Consider the following 15,447-nt stretch of genomic DNA (forward strand, 5'->3'; position numbering starts at 1 on the left):
ATCAACAGGAGTGACAACTGCAAGGCAAGGTCACGGCCCCTCACTGTCTTGGTGAGACTTCTCTTTCTTTGGATCAGTCTCACCGGGGCCAGACTGGTTGGAAGCGAAACCCCTATAAACTTGTCCTAGTTCTCATTCACCTGTCATCCTCTAATTCCACCTCTGAGCCCCGGCTGCCTTCCTAATTGGGGGTTTCTCTGGGAGATGTCAGCGCTAATCAGATGATTCCCCGGCAACTGACCTTGTCACTCAAGAGCCACACGTCATTTCAAAACAGGTTTGCAGCTCAGAAGAAATACAGGGCAGAAATAAATCTGATTCTTGTGCATCTTAATTATTTCCCCAGGCACTCCTGCTCTCATTAAATTGCCTTAAGTCTTGGAATGTGACATTTGAACGAAGCAGCCCACACTTCTTTCCTGCGGGTTCTAGTTTTCTAGCCAGCAGTACTTGTCACCCCTGACCTTCTAACCCCGCCCTACATGGGAGTAGGGGTGGTCCAGAGGGGTTTGAGGGGTCTGCCAGGCTAAGTAGGTAAGAGCCAGTGTCTGCAGGAGGTTGCCTTGGAGCAGCAGGTGCAGAAGGACCCAGACTCTGCCTTGCCTGCCCCGGAGGAGGGCTGGGCACATGCTTAAACACCTTTGAAGCTAGCCAAAACAGGTTTGGCTCAGTGGATGGAGTGTCGGCCTGCAGACTGAAGGGTTCCAGGTTCAATTCCGGTCAAGGGCATGTACCTTGGTTGCGGGTACATCCCCAGTAGGGGGTGTGCAAGAGGCAGCTGATCAATGTTTCTCTCTCATCGATGTTTCTAACTCTCTATCCCTCTCTCTTCCTCTCTGTAAAAAAATCAATAGAATATATAAAACAAACAAACAAACAAACAAACAAACAAAACCACCTTCGAAGTTAAAGAGCTGTCAACGCATCCAATGAGCATTGAGAGCCTTTGTTCTACATGGCATCACCGCAAGGGGTGTCTCAGCAATCCTAGTGGGAGTTTACAGAGGACAGGGCCTCAGACAGACAGGTGAGGGAATGCCGAACAGTTAAAACAAGACCACAAGTCAGCCAAGTCATTCTCAACATGCATTTTTTTCCCCTTCCAAGTCAGAGTCTTGTAAAACAGGACCGCAGGCAAAGCAAAACCCATTCTCTGTACTCTCCCAATGGCCCAGAGAGCAGAGGGAGTGAAGGAAGTGTAAGGAACACTGTCCACCACCAAGCAGCCCCCTGCTCAGAGGTCTGCGTGAACGTGACGGGGTCCAGAGATTCGTCATCTCCATTCGCCTTAGAAACAGAACCCATCTGAAAATTGTCATAAGCAATCTAAACATAATTGTTAAGGACGCGTACATGACATAATTTTAAGTAGGATTAAAAGTTTTTAGGTGGAATTTTTATATTGTTACCTTTTTTTTTTTTTGTAACTTGAAATTTCAAAGTTTTGCTAAGATTAAGCAAAAATGATGAAAATGTATTAAATATCTAGATTATTTCCAATTAAAATAAAATACTGAAAACAGGTTTTTCTACTTTGGTTGCCTTTTACAGAGGAACTAAAGATATTTGGGTCTATTAATATACATATTTTGTGCCCCAATGAGAAATTTTCTATGAGAAAGCACATTTCTGGAAGTTACAAAAAGTATTTATAAATCCGACAATCCATAGAATGCTAATTAAAAGACAGTTCACAATTGCTTACTTCTTACTTTCCACTAGAAATTAAATGTTTTCAGAAGTTATGAATTCTAATATATTTAATTAAAGCTACTAGAAATAAATAGAGGAACAACTCAGTATTCAAGGAAAGCAGGATGTTTTGGTAAACCTAGTTGTTTGATATTAAAAGAGCGAAGTTTTGCTCAGAACTATGTAACTGTCTATATTTGCCTGTGAAATCTTTGTTTCCTTGGTTGAATAGATAACTAAATGTTATTTCACAGTAACCTATGATCCTATTTGACTAATAGGGTTATTAGTTTTAAAACCTTTTGTCATTTTTAACAAACTTCCCCAAATCAAATTTCAAATCTAGTCTTTTTGACCTCAAACTAACTTGGGATTTCGTAAAAGGCTCCTAGAACATCTCAAAAGGTTTTTCTCTCTTCTCCTAAAAAGGGAGATGTTACAGTCATCAGGCTCAACTGATATGTTAAAATACATAGGAAGTATTGTCAAATCAGAAGTAACACTAAGCTCTCTTTATTGTTGTATTAAGGTATGTGTTGTAAGTATATGGTGTTCAAGAAATTATCTGAAATTCCTAAATTCTAGTATGATCTGGTATAATGTTATAAAATGTTGCATGTTACAGGAATGACCAAATTTCCTTGTCAATTCTATTATAATAAAAACTCTCACCAAATATTCAATTTATAGTTACTGTTTTACTCTGAAGGTTTATCAACAGGTTCCTGAAAAGTGTTTTATCTTCAAGGAGGTTCATGGAGGGGACCTTTGACAAATGCACAGTCCTGATGACTCTGAGATCGTGGAGCAGAGCTGGGTGGAAATTTCCAGAACTAATTAAAATAAAATTTAAAACGCTGGGTTAAAAAAGAGCAAGAATTAATTACATGGGACTGAATGAACTGAGGAGGATGACTATAATGTTTATCCATATTCTGGACTAAAAGGAGAAGCAGCTGAGAGATGTAGACCACTACTTCCCAAGATGCCAGACTAAGACTTCCTACTTCAGCTAAACATGAAACCTTACTTCTTCTTTTTTAAAAAAAATAAAATATTTTTATTGATTTCAGAGAGGAAGGGAGAGGGAGAGAAAGAGAGAAACAACAATGATGAGAGAGAATCATAGATAGGTTGCCTCCTGCACACCCCACACTGGGAATTGAACCCAAAACCCAGACATGTGCCCTGACTGGAATCGAACCCTGACCTCTTGGTTCACAGGTCGATGCCCAACCACTTTTTTTTCCTTTACTCTGGCATTGGCCAAAGTAAAAAGATAATGCCATCACCTGTATGCCAGATCCTTGTTAAGGTGGATAACCTCTGGAATTCAGAAAAATATGTATGGCAGGCTAGGAGAAAACCTAACTGACTCCTGGTTTGAATGAGCAAAAGCAACAATTCCTGCAAAGGAATCCATTAATAATGCTTCCTTTGTGGAAGTGGATTGTGTCTGCTAGGATCTACCCTAAAAAACTGTGAGCCCGATGTTGTAACCTGTTATTACCAGAGAGATTCAGCAAAGAAAAACAAAAACAAAACAAAACAAAACAAACAAAGCAAAACAAAAACAAAACCACAAAGAGGATCAATAAAAATTTCAAGAACTGCTACAGAGCTGTACTGAGAGTGGCAGATCTCTTAGACGGAGAATTTGATCAAAAGGAAAGAATTATTAAAAAGAAACAATAGGCGCCAAATGAAGTCACTTTTGCTAAGCCCCACCAAGACTTAATCTAACTGCAACTGTAGTTTCTCCCAAGAATAGAATTTTAACCCAATCTGTCTGGGATTTCTAGTCAACCCCCATAAGGTCCTCTGCCGGTAAGACCCCCTGCCTTCCCTTAAGGGAAGGTGACCTCGCCTGAAACGATCCACTCTTTAACTTCCCCATCCCACCCTGTTTCTGCCCATAAACCCTCCTCTTTTATACAGTTCCTGGGAGCACCTTTCTGATTACTAGCTGGGATACGGCCCTGATTCATGAATTGTTGAATCAAGCCAGTAAGATCTTTCACGTTACTCGGTTCGATTTTTGTTCTCTAACACATTGCTATGGTGACTGGGGTTTCTTCCAGGCCCATGATTCTTAAACGAGAAAATTTTAGTTCCTTCAGGCTTGTTCCTATGGGGTGTGGGTGTCCCTGCTGCCATCAACAGCTTCTGCCTACATACTAAGCACCCTTCGCATCGGATCCCGTTCCTCTCGTGTGAGCCTTTTAACAAACGGGGCTATAAAACTATTCTTTTAGAGAAGAGTAACCTGGAGGCCCAGTCACAGCGGCCAGTGGCTTGTTCAGGATCACTCAGCCTGCAGGTGAGAACAGATGCGATAGGGGTTCCTGACGCCAAGCCCGTGCTTCTCACTCACCTGCCCAGGCCTGAGGCAGAGCCATACAATGCCCACGCTTCACTCTCATGCCCTGCTCGCTCCTCATGCCTGCTGACGTGCCCTCTGTGTTTAGGAACACAGACGGCAGCCAGACTGCCAGGCACAGCGGTGTCATCTTGGCAGGTGACTCTGGCTCCATCCCGTTTTGTCATCTGTAAATGGGGGCGGTAATTCCTACCTCCTAGGGCTAGTCTGGGGATCAAATGAGCTCATGTGCCAAACGCCCAGAGCATAGTCAACACCCTATACAAGGGAGCTCCTCTTAGCTGCTGAACCTCTCATTCACCTAGGGCACATGTGTCAAACACAAGGCCCGCGGGCCAAATCCAGCCCGCCAGGCCTTGCAATGTGGCCCGCACCGCGCTGTCATCACTGCACTCCGCTGTCAGTTTATGACATTGTCAGTTTATGACTGTTCAGTAAACCATTCGGCCCGCGATTTAGGCTGGATTTTAGATTTTGGCCCCTTCTCTGATTGAGTTCGACACCCCTAACCTAGGGAGTTAAAACTGTAACCAAAGGGAGTCGGTCCACCATTCCCCGGAGGATCTGAGGATGGCTCCCTCGCACAGCAGGTGGCCGGTGCGATGCCAGAAAAGCGCCTCACAGTCTCGGATACCTGGACGCTCAAAGGCCAGTGTCACAGCTGCGTCTCTCTGTGGCCAAGCCCCTGCTCCTGGCATTGACCCCGAGGTGCAGCTGACACAGACCCACTGGAAACAGTCTGACTATACAGTCTGTTCTAAAAAACTATAATTTTTTTTGAAAACAAAACAAAACAAAACAAAACAAAACAAAACAGCAGGCTTCTCCTTTTCCAGATAGGAACCATTAATAGAGGAAAAAAGTTTCCACCTAAAATGTAAATCCTGCCGAAACTGGTTTGGCTCAGTGGATGGAGCATCGGCCTGCGGATTGAAAGGTCCCAGGTTCTACTGAAAGGCATGTACCTTGGTTGCGGGCACATCCCCAGTAGGGGGTGTGCAGGAGGCAGCTGATTGATGATTCTCTCTCATCGATGTTTCTAACTCTCTATCCCTCTCCCTTCCTCTCTGTAAAAAATCACTAAAATATATTTAAAAAAGAAAATATAAATCCCATGAGCAACTCCATACCTTTAAAAAGGCATTTAATATTTTGGGGCCCTTTGAAAGGTACTTTACACTGGCAGGAGACCGCAGTGAAACAGCGGAGAAAGTGGTGAGTTTCACGTGCTAAAACGAAACTGCTTTTTTTTTTTTTTTCCTTTAAAAACCCACATCTGAGGGCTGCAAAGCATGCACAGAGCATCCTGCTATTCTGCTTTTGGGCCCAGGCCTCGTGGCCCCGGAGGTAAGAGGTCCTGCAGCACACCCTGGCCCTGCCCCTCTGCGTCCCCAAACTCTGGAGCAGAGCCTCCTCCTTTCACGTGTCTGAATAAGTGGAGAATTTCAGTTTCCTTGAAGACGCCTACGGAAGATACCTCAGAGGAACAGGGCGAACGAGAGTCCCAGAGTATAAAATGATAGGCACCAGGGGAGAAATGGGTTCCAAATAGCCAACCCCAGCAGGGCGCTGCTTGCAGGCTGTTGGCTGCCCACAGCCTGAGCCACAGCTCCCAGGAACCTACATAAGACAGGAGGGGAGGGCTGGGCAGCCGCTGGTCCTGAGTGCGGGGCTCAGAGCTGGGGCTGCAGGCCTGGAGCAGGGGGGAAGGTTCTGGAAAAGCCTCCTGTCCTGCCCCCAAGAGTCACAGACGCTGGTACTCACCTGGACTTGGGAGGTGGCGGAGGCGGCGAGAAGGACTCTATCCCGTTCCTGTCCTTGGGGAACTCGAAGGCGAAGGAGGCCGATTTGCTCATCCCGGTGCCCGCTTTGTCGTTCTGCCCTGAGGCGCCGTCCGAGGGGCAGAGGTGGTGCCAGGTGGAGGAGCTGGAGGGGTCCCCGATGCCCTTCGCCAGCGTCTCTCCTCCCCAGCTGTGACTCAGCAGGCTCTGCTCCCCCTCCTCCTCCTCCTCGATCCGGCACTGGTGGCTCCAGGCCCCCCCAGCCTGGTGCCGGGGCCGCCTCTGGTCCGAGGCGAAGGCGGCGGTGGTGGCAGGTGGGGGGCACCTGGCAGAGTCGTGGTTGGCGATGCCGTTGGCCCGGCAGGAAGCAGCGGGGTCGGCCGGGCACCGGGATGATGAAGGCGGAGGCCCGGTGCTGCCCCCCGAGCTCCCTTCGCTGAGGTCGGACAGTGGGGAGGGCGAGGGGGACACCGGGGACCCTCCGGGGCTGCCCCTGGACAGCTTGGGAGGGATGGCAGGCCTCCCCTTGGGGCTGTGCTGGCTGGCATCGTGAGGGTGGCCCTTCCCTTGTCCGGCTGAGGTCTTCGGGCCGCCAGCTCCAGGGTCCTGGCTCGCGGGCTGGCCCAGCCACTGCACGCCCACCGCCGAGTCCGGGCTGCTCAGGTAGATGGTCCGGTGGTCCTCCTTGGGGTAGGCCGCCATGATGGTGATGGTGGCCGCCACCTTGGTGGCCGCCACATCGGGGCCTTCCCTGTCCCGGCTCCAGCTGGACGCTGTTTTCTGAGTCCAGGTGCTCACCGTCCTGCCCTGGCCGTGGCCTTGGCCGTGGCCCTGGCCGTGGCCAGCTGCTGGCTGCTCCGCCTTGCCCTGCGGCCTGGAGGGCGCTGGGACAGCCTTCTTCCTCTTGGTGCTCTCGGCATAGATGGGCTCGGGCTGCAGATTCTCCCTGGGGTGGGCGGGGGGCTTGGGCTCCCCGGTGGGCCCCAGGCACCTGCTGGAGGTCGCTGCATGGCAGCCCACGTCCTGCTGCCTCCCGGGCCCGGGCTCCTTCACCAGGGAGCAGTATTCGCTCTCCGGATGCGGGGGACAGGGGCTGCTGGCGCCGCTGCTGGCGCTGCCGCAGGACAGGCCGTCCGAGGAGCCGGCCGCCGCCTCCGAGGGAGGGGACGGCTTCCTGGGGCCCGGGATCTCCGCGGGGCCCTGGCCACAGCAGTCGCTGGGGAAGCTCAGAGCCTGCTTCACAGCCTCCGCCGGCCCCACGCACCCTCCCTGCTCCCAGCAGGCCGGGGAGCGGGCCCCTCCGCCCGGCCTGTGCCGGGGCCCCTCGGCCTGGGCGGCGTCCGTGGCGGCGGGGCCCCTGGGGCAGCAGTCCAGGATGGAGCAATAGTCCCCGCCTTCGCTGTCCCCGGAGGGCGAGCGCCTCTGATCGCTGTCCTCCCCGGAGGGCCCGGCCTCCCGCGGGGGCTGTGGAGCGGGGCAGGCCCCGGGGTCCTGGGGGCAGCTGGGTGTCATCCTGGGGCCACAGGCAGCGGGCTTCCGGGGGCAGCTCTCCGGGGCGGCGGGCAGCTCGGGGCGGGGGAACATGGGCTTTTCCTCTCGCCGGGCCTTGTCGCCGGGGCCGTGCAGGCCCACCATGGCGTACACCGGCGGGCAGCGGGGGTGGCCGTCGGGGGCGGCGGGCTTCGGGACGCCTCGGAAGCTGCCCAGGCAGACCATCGGCACGTCGTCCTGCTTCGGGAGGGGCAGCTTGCCCGCGGCCCGTCTCCAGACCTGCACAGCCCCGGGGAGGAAAGCTGACGTTAGACCTCATGGAGCTGCAGCCACCGGTCTGCCCAGGCACCGAGCTGCCCCGCCCACTTGGGCCTGTCATGCTTTGGGCTCGGGTCTGGGAAGCAGGGGGGGAAAAATCACGCTCAAAAAGAACATTTTGCCTTTTCCCTAGAAACTGCCAGGGGAGGTAAGTTCTCCTACGGGCTTTGAAAACAGAGTTTGGGATTTTGTTTAATGTTTGTGTTTGTGAGTCTTGCGATAACCGTGCCATGGGACATTCCTAAAGAAACCGAGGTTATAAGGCCTTCTATTTTTATTATTTATTTATTTATTTTTGAATATATTTTATTGACTTTTTACAGAGAGGAAGGGAGAGGGATAGAGAGTTAGAAACATCAATGAGAGAGAAACATCAATCAGCTGCCTCTTGCACACACCCTACCAGGTACATGCCCTTGACCAGAATCGAACCTGGGACCCTTCAGTCCACAGGCTGACGCTCTATCCACTGAGCCAAACCGGTTTCGGCTATAAGGCTTTTTATAACATCTTGGGTGAGAGGGAGGGGGCAGGAGGGGGAGGGGGTGCTTTCTGAGATGAATCATGCCCAGGAGCTGCCAGTTAGAGGCAGCGACCTTAGCCGGGGCCAGCCCAGGTGGCTGGAGTCCTTGAACTCAGCGACAGAAAGGTGAACTGGTCACTCTCATCACCGACGTCACTGTCCCCTCCTCCTCTACTTCTAAAGCGTCCCGGACCCCCACTTTCAGCATCAGCCTCAGATGGGACCCTGCCTCTGGCTCTTTTCCAAGATAGTTTGGGTCCCTGGCTTACGTCCGTGAGGGGTGACCTGGTGAACGGACATGGCCAGCTTTACCAGAAACGGAGCAGCCCTGGGGGACAGGGAGCTCAGTGCCACCAGAGGAGATGCGTTTACGCAACTAAGCCTCCCTCCCCGGGGCTGACCTCTGACCTCTGACCTCTGACCTCCCAGAAGCTCCCACACCCTTCCCAGTTCCCTCGGTCCCCTCAGTATGATCGTTTGGGAAACTAAAACAGGCAAAGAGGTCACAGAGTTCACAAGCACTTCTTAAGACAGGTCCCCGGCGTCCAGCCCCGCAGACATGTCTGGAGCAGGCTGGCCTGTCCGTGCCCTCTCAGTAATTATGCCTTTGCAAGCGTTCGCTGTGGGATGAGCAGAATGGTCTACTCTCGGGATGCAACTGTTTTACTTAGTGATCCTAAATCAAAGCCGGTAAAAACCCAAGCTTCACAATTGGAAATATGAACACTGGCTGGGGATGGGATGATCTTAAGGAGATACTGCTAATATTTTTAAGTGTGATAGTGGTATATTGTGGTTATAGTTCTTAAAAGACTTCATTTTTTTTTTTTTTTTTTTTTTAAAAAGATGTACCCAAGTGAGGTGATGACTGGATTTGCTTTAAAATCATGGGGTAGGGAGGGTGAGGGGTAGAGACGGGTTGTAAGTTGATGATTGTTCTTACATGCTACATCATGGTGGATGCGTGGAATTTATCAGGTAATATTCTCCTTGTGTACACATTTAAGATGATCAGTTACCGTAAGCCCTAGCCGGCTTGGTTCAGTGGATAGAGTGTCAGCCTGCAGACTAAAGGGTCCCGGGTTTAATTCCGGTCAAGGGCACATGCCTGGAGTTGTGGGCTCAATCCCCAGTAGGGGACATGCAGGAGACAGCCGATCAAGGATTCTCTCTCATCATTGATGTTTCTATCTCTCTCCCTCTCCCTTTCTCTCTGAAATCAGTAAAAATATAAAATAAATAAATAAATAAATAAAGTTAGCCCAAACCGGTTTGGCTCAGCAGATAGAGCATCGACCTGTGGACTGAAAGGTCCTGGGTTCGATTCCAGTCAAGGGCATGTACCTTGGTTGCAGGCACATCCCCGGGGGTGTGTGTGTGTGTGTGTGTGTGTGCGTGTGTGTGTGCAGGAGGTAGCTGATCAATGTTTCTCTCTCATCGATGTTTCTAACTCTCTATCCCTCTCCCTTCCTCTCTGTAAAAAATCAATAAAATATATTTAAAAAATAATAAAGTTATTGGTTAAAAAAATATTGAGAACCTCTTTTAAAAAGCTCCATTTCGCATGCCCTGATATTTACCCAAATAATCAGTGAAGACAGACAGTCTCCTAAACGTCGAGGGGGTGGATTAGCGGTCCTTAGCCTAAAGAAACAGACTGGACAGGCGGGATACTAATCACTGAAAGGTCCTGAGTTCGATTCCGGTCAAGGGCATGTACCTGGGTTGCGGGCACATCCCCAGTAGGAGGTGTGCAAGAGGCAGCTGGTCGATGATACCCTCTCATCGATGTTTCTAACTCTCTATCCCTCTCCTTTCCTCTCTGTAAAAAAAAAAAAATCAATAACATATATTTAAAAAAATAATAATAAAACAAAAATAAATAAATAAAAGTTTCTAAGCTTTCTAAATCTCCATTTAAACATAAAAAGAAAAGAAACAGACGGGAAGGAGGAAGCGGCCAGGAAGGAGTGGCCTTGGGACAAGCCAACGGGCAGCCATCCTGCTCTAACAGCCCTTCCTGGCTGCCGGCCAGTCATCAAGCCTTACCGCAGGAGCAGCCCCGGTGCAGATGCCGCAGGGGTGAGTCAGGCTCACCTGCGAGGCGTCGGGGCTCAGGCTCGCCGCCTCCGTCCACAGGTCGGCGGCATCGGAGCTCAGCATGGTGGGCTTCACGGCGATGGTGGGCTTGGAGTAGGGCGAGCTGCTCACGCCCTCATCTTCCGGGCGGCCGTGCTCCGGCCTGGGGGGCAGGCGGGGAGGAGGGGGCAGGCCGCCCGCTCGGGGCTGGGGGCAGGGGGGCGACAGCTGGTGGTCGCCCCGCAGGCAGAAGCAGTTCTTGCAGGACCCGGGCTTCCAGATGTGCTCCACGAAGTCGCTGCACGCGGACATCTTCGGGCGGGCGGGGCTCAGTCGGACGGTCTGGTGCATGGTGGGTGGACGGGGCGCGGCTGGCTCATCCTGCACCGGGCGCTCCGGCGCGGTCGTGCGGGAGGCGGACGTGGGTCACAGAGCGGCTTCCTGGAAGGGAAGAACAGGGGTCTGATCAAAGCCCTTCCCGCCGGAGGACAGGCGCCTTGTCCCTGAGGGTCTGACTCCTGGATGGGCGAGAGGAGGAGAGGGAAGGGGAAAATGGGGGGGCGGGGGGGGGGGAGACAAAGCTCATCATTAGTCTCCCATGTATTCCCAGGCCCTCGCCCGCTTCTCATCAGGCTCTTAGTCACTCTCTCGTGGTGTGGCCTTATCAGAAGCTGTAAAAACTAGACGCAGAGAGCACAGTGACGTTCCAGTCCCTGAGAATCCGGAGCACCTGGAGGCTGGGGGCAGTTAAGCAGAAATCCCGTGGAGGAGGAGCCTGTTATCTCATCCCTGCATTCCGGGCCACGAGGGGTGCAGAGCCCGGGCCTCCGCCCCAGAGGAACAAGAACGAAGCAGCAGCACAGCCCATAAAACCGGTGGCTTCCGGGGCAGAAGCCACGAGCTTTAACCAAGAGCTATGTGAGTGGGGAGGTGAGTCTGGGCCCTGAGATCAGGCTCTCCTGCCTTGAGACCAGGCAGAGGTGGAGGGGGTGCGAAGGGGGAGAGCTGTGGTGCCTGCCTGTTCCCCCACAAGGGACCCCCGTCAGGAGGTCTGGCATCCTGGGAATTTACCTCCCCCCACCCCTGCTTCATACACATCATTCAGCCCGGCGCTCAGCGAGGTCAGCCTGGACGCTGCAGGCCAAGGGGAGGACGGACAGAAGCGCATAAGCACCTGTGGGTAGGGGTGGCAGGACGGGCCCAGGAGAGGGAGGAGAGGGTCACACGGTGATTTCCCCGTGATAACCCAGCGGGCTGAGTTGGTTGCCTCCGAGAGTAAAACTGAAAGCAGAGAGTTCACATTGAGGAGGAGCCCCACGGGCTGCAGATGGTGACCCATTAACCTGAGTCAGGTAGCTTTCTGCCCTTCCATAGACGGAAAAACAATGGCAGCCACATACACGAAGACCTGCTCCTAGACAAACAGTGTGGTGGTTCTGGGAAGAGAAGAACTTTGCTGGCAGAGCCTCCAAGCCACGGCATTGGTGAGGCCGGGGATGTCCCACCGGCGTGCCACCGGAGTTTCTAAAACATGAAATACCTGCCTGTTTAGTCAGGGGCACTGTCCTCTCTTCCCTTCGACGGTCAAATAAAAAAATGACAACGGCCAACACAACAATAGCCATCGGTGTGAATGAATCAAAATTATACCTTTTTTTTTTTTTTGGCAGATCGGCAAATAATGCACTTCTCGGTGTGCCGCAGAATTTTAGTAATTTCATCTCGGTGCGCCAGGAGATGAAAACGGCTGAAATGGCTGGGTCAGACGGAAAGCTCCCTTCCCCTCATTTAAAGAAACCGCCTTCCTCGTAAGGAAGGTTCCTGAGAAAAGAATCCTCGAGAGTCTAAAGGGAGCAGATTCCCAGGAAACAGGACGGTTCTGCCCTCAGGTTCGCTCTCCACTTTCTTCCCACGAGAGCCGGCTTTGAGGCTGATGCTCTCTCGGTGGAATGAGCCAGGTGTCCCAGGGATCATCCCAGCACCTCCGTGGGAAGCGCTATCTGTCTGATCTCCCACACTCCCAGGCGGGCGTGCTGGTTCAACAGGTGCTGACGCCAAGCTTGCCTCCTTCCCCTCCAGAGTTCACCTGGAAGCCCCCTCGTCTCTCAGCTAAAGGAATGCTCCGGATAAAATACACATGTTTGTTTTGAGCACAGACTCCCTTTCGGGCTGGGCTCCTCTCCCTGAGGGCGCCCCAGCAGCCAGTTCACCCCTTGCCAATTTGCCCTGAAGAGGTCACTAAGCCTCAATAAGCAGAGAGGACAGCAAGGAAAGCAAGGATTTTTCTCTCCTACCATCTCTGCTGCTAATTTCTAGAAGGGGGGGGCTACTTTCCCGGCCACAGCAGAGGCAGGCACAGCCCCCCCCGCCCCCCCACACACACATTGAACCCCTGGCAGAGGCTCCGCAGTCCCTGGGCGGGCTGGAGGAAGAGAGCTTGGAAACCAGTTCCCTGTGGGCTCCTCACAGCCCAGCAGCCTCCCCTGAGGCTGGGCCTGAGGCTGGGCTCCCCGAGGGGATGGCCATCCAACTGCTTTCCAAAAATGACCACAGAGCCACAAAGAAGCAGTTTCCGCCACAGACAACCCAGAGCACACACTTGTCATGGCTGCCTGCGGCTGTGGGTGCAGGGGTCCCCCCCACCCCATTACCATCACCAGGGGAGTTCCCTTCAGACCCCCCAGTTCCGGGCACTCTCTCTCGCCCACCGAAGACTCTATGATTCTCTGGCAACGGGCACAACTTTCACCCACAGGACTGACTGGGGCACAACTGTCACCCACAGGACCGACTGCTCAGAGACGCAAAGGTTAACCAAGCCCGGGCTTCTCCCTATCACCGACGCGCTGCATCCTCTTAAAACTGGTTTCTCCGTCCCAGCAAGCGACTTTACCGCCCTGTCCGGCTGGGAAGGGTTCTTTGCCAGTTCTGTCTGTCTGGAGAGGGCCTCAAAGGATCTCGGCTTGTTTTAAGTAAAAGACGGTGAACAGCTCAAGTGGCACTCACAGCCGGGGAGCCGCCCCTTGCCTCCCCTCCCGGCTGGCTCTCCGCTGCCTGGGAACGGCGATGGCACCTTCCCAGCCCACATTCCTTACCTCTGAGGGAAGGCGGCCCCCAGAAGTATGCAAATTCCCCCATTGCTGTGGGAGGCAGCGGCGTGAGGCTAGAGAGAGATCTCAGCATGCTTTCTGATCCAAGTCACGATAAAATGCCTTTGCCTCGGCAAACGTGTGCACTGGCCGTGAGGCTCCTCTTTGAAGCCCGGAGCTGTCAGATGCATCCCCACCTCCTTTCCAAAAGACGACAGAGAATGCTGGCCAGATCCAGAGCCATCCAATTAAATAGTTTGGCTCAAAATATCGCCCCTCATACTTGCATCAAATGTTGTCTATGCCCTACCCTGAAATGACAGATTACCAGAAAACACTCATCTAAAAAATATATATATACATATATTACAATTAAATGAAGGCAGCGATGGAAAATAAAAGTATGTATGAAAGAGGTTCTGGATTTCAAAAATCCATTGGCAAGGGCTGCCCCGGCAGAGAGGAGAGAGTGACAACCTTCACACACACACACACACACACACACACACACACAGGCTAGCTAAGTTATGGTAGTCACCTAACTTTTTATTTTATTTTTTCCCTTCTCCAATGCCACGCAACCCAATCTCAGCAGTAGCAAGGCGCTCTGGGTGAGACCCACTGCGGTTCACACCGGTAAGAAGGACACCGAGTTGCACAAGACCCCAGGATAAGAAAGCAACTGCAGAATTCTCCGGGGCTCCGAGTCCAAACTCAACTTTCAGAGAGGGAAGGGGTTGCTATCCTCATCAGTGCAGGCTGAGATCAATAAGGCCTCCGGACCTGACTTATTGCAAACCTCCTGGCCGCTAGATGATCGGGCTTGGCTCTCTCTCCCATCGGCTCTGCACAGCTCTGTGCTGGCTACTCTACCGGAGGGAAATGCACAGCTCCCGGGTTAGCTGGCCCTGCCTCCTTCCCCATCCATTCGCAGGACCTGAAAGTGGCGAGGTCCCTGTGTGTGTGGTGTGGTGTGGTGTGGTGTGGGGTGGGGTGGGGTGGTGTGGTGTGAGGTGGGGTGGGGTGGTGGGTGGCATGTCCCGGCTGGGGAAGGCGGCAGAGGCGAAGGGCATGCCTTTCAGAGGGCTCCGCCGTAGCTCAGCAAAGAGGGAAGCATCACTCAGTCCCTCTGGCACTGCATGCACCCCGGTGCCGCTCCGGCCCTGGCGCCCCAAACCATCACCATCTGAGTGGCCTCTCGCTCCCCACTCCCTTGCCCATGCTGCTGGGGTGCAAAGGCGGTCTCCACAGGAGCCATCCCCAAGCTCTTCGGTCTGGCCCCAACCCGAGCAGCGGGACCCGCAGGAGAGTCCGCTTCCCCGCCCGGAACTCCAAGGAAAAGTTTCCCCGTTTCCCAGAACGCGACGATCCGATGGATCGAAACCTCCCCTGCGGCTCCCGTGCGCTCGGGGCTGGGCGCCTCCGCCGCGGGCGCACGCGGGCCGGGCCGCCGCTCCTCCCGCCTCCCGTGGCCGCCTGTCACCCGGCGGCGCCGGCAGGGGGTCGCCCTCCCGCCCGCGACCCCCGCGATCCCGGGCTCCCCGCGGCTCCCCCGCGGCCCCGGCCGCCAGACAAAAAGGGGCCGAGTGTGCAGGGCGCGTCGCAGGCTCACCTCGCGGCCGCGCTGCCCCGGCCTCGCCGTCGGTCGCCGAGCCGCCTGCCGCCCGGCCGGGCGCCGCGGAGCATTGTTCGGGGAGAGCGCGCGGTGCGTGCCCGGCGGCGGGCGGCTGCCGTCTGCCCGGCCCGGGGCGGCCCGCGGGGTGGCAGCTGCGAGCCGGCCCCGCCCCTCCGCCCCTCCGCCCCTCCGCCCCTCCGCCCCTCCGCCGCCTCCGCCGCCGGTGACGCCGATCGCCGTGCTGCAGCCGCGCCTCCGGCTCCGCCGCCCCGGGTCTCCGCTCAGCCCCGCGCGCCGCCGGCAGACTCCCTCCGCGGCGCTGCCTCCGGCTCCCCGCGCCAGGCCCCGCCCCGGCCCCGCCCCCGGCCGCTCCGCCCCGCCCCCGGCTCCGCCCCCGCCCGGGACCTGGCGCCTTCTGACCCCGAGCCGAGCCCCCCCTGGGTCTCCCTCCCCATCCACAGCTCGGCGCGGTTTGCAGC

At 54.2% G+C, this 15,447-nt stretch overlaps 1 protein-coding gene across 2 annotated transcripts in view; it reads right to left on the bottom strand.

The window, feature by feature from the left end:
* The window catches only part of PRAG1 (PEAK1 related, kinase-activating pseudokinase 1), a 55,353-nt gene extending 40,218 nt beyond the window's left edge, over nucleotides 1-15,135 (bottom strand). Inside the window, exons 1-3 of one of the 2 annotated variants that reach the window (XM_084876896.1) lie at nucleotides 14,966-15,135; nucleotides 10,283-10,705; nucleotides 5,837-7,623 (exon numbers count right to left, since the gene is read on the bottom strand). In XM_084876896.1, the coding sequence (XP_084733022.1) occupies nucleotides 5,837-7,623; nucleotides 10,283-10,615 (2,120 nt within the window). In that variant the 5' untranslated portion in view covers nucleotides 10,616-10,705; nucleotides 14,966-15,135. Of the gene's footprint in view, nucleotides 1-5,836; nucleotides 7,624-10,282; nucleotides 10,727-14,965 lie in introns of those variants that run through there. The other variant, XM_084876897.1, reaches the window with a different exon arrangement.
* Between the last annotated feature and the right edge of the window lie 312 nt (nucleotides 15,136-15,447).

Source organism: Pipistrellus hanaki (genome assembly GCF_964339955.1).
Source record: "Pipistrellus hanaki genome assembly, chromosome: 3".
Lineage (NCBI taxonomy): Eukaryota > Metazoa > Chordata > Mammalia > Chiroptera > Vespertilionidae > Pipistrellus > Pipistrellus hanaki.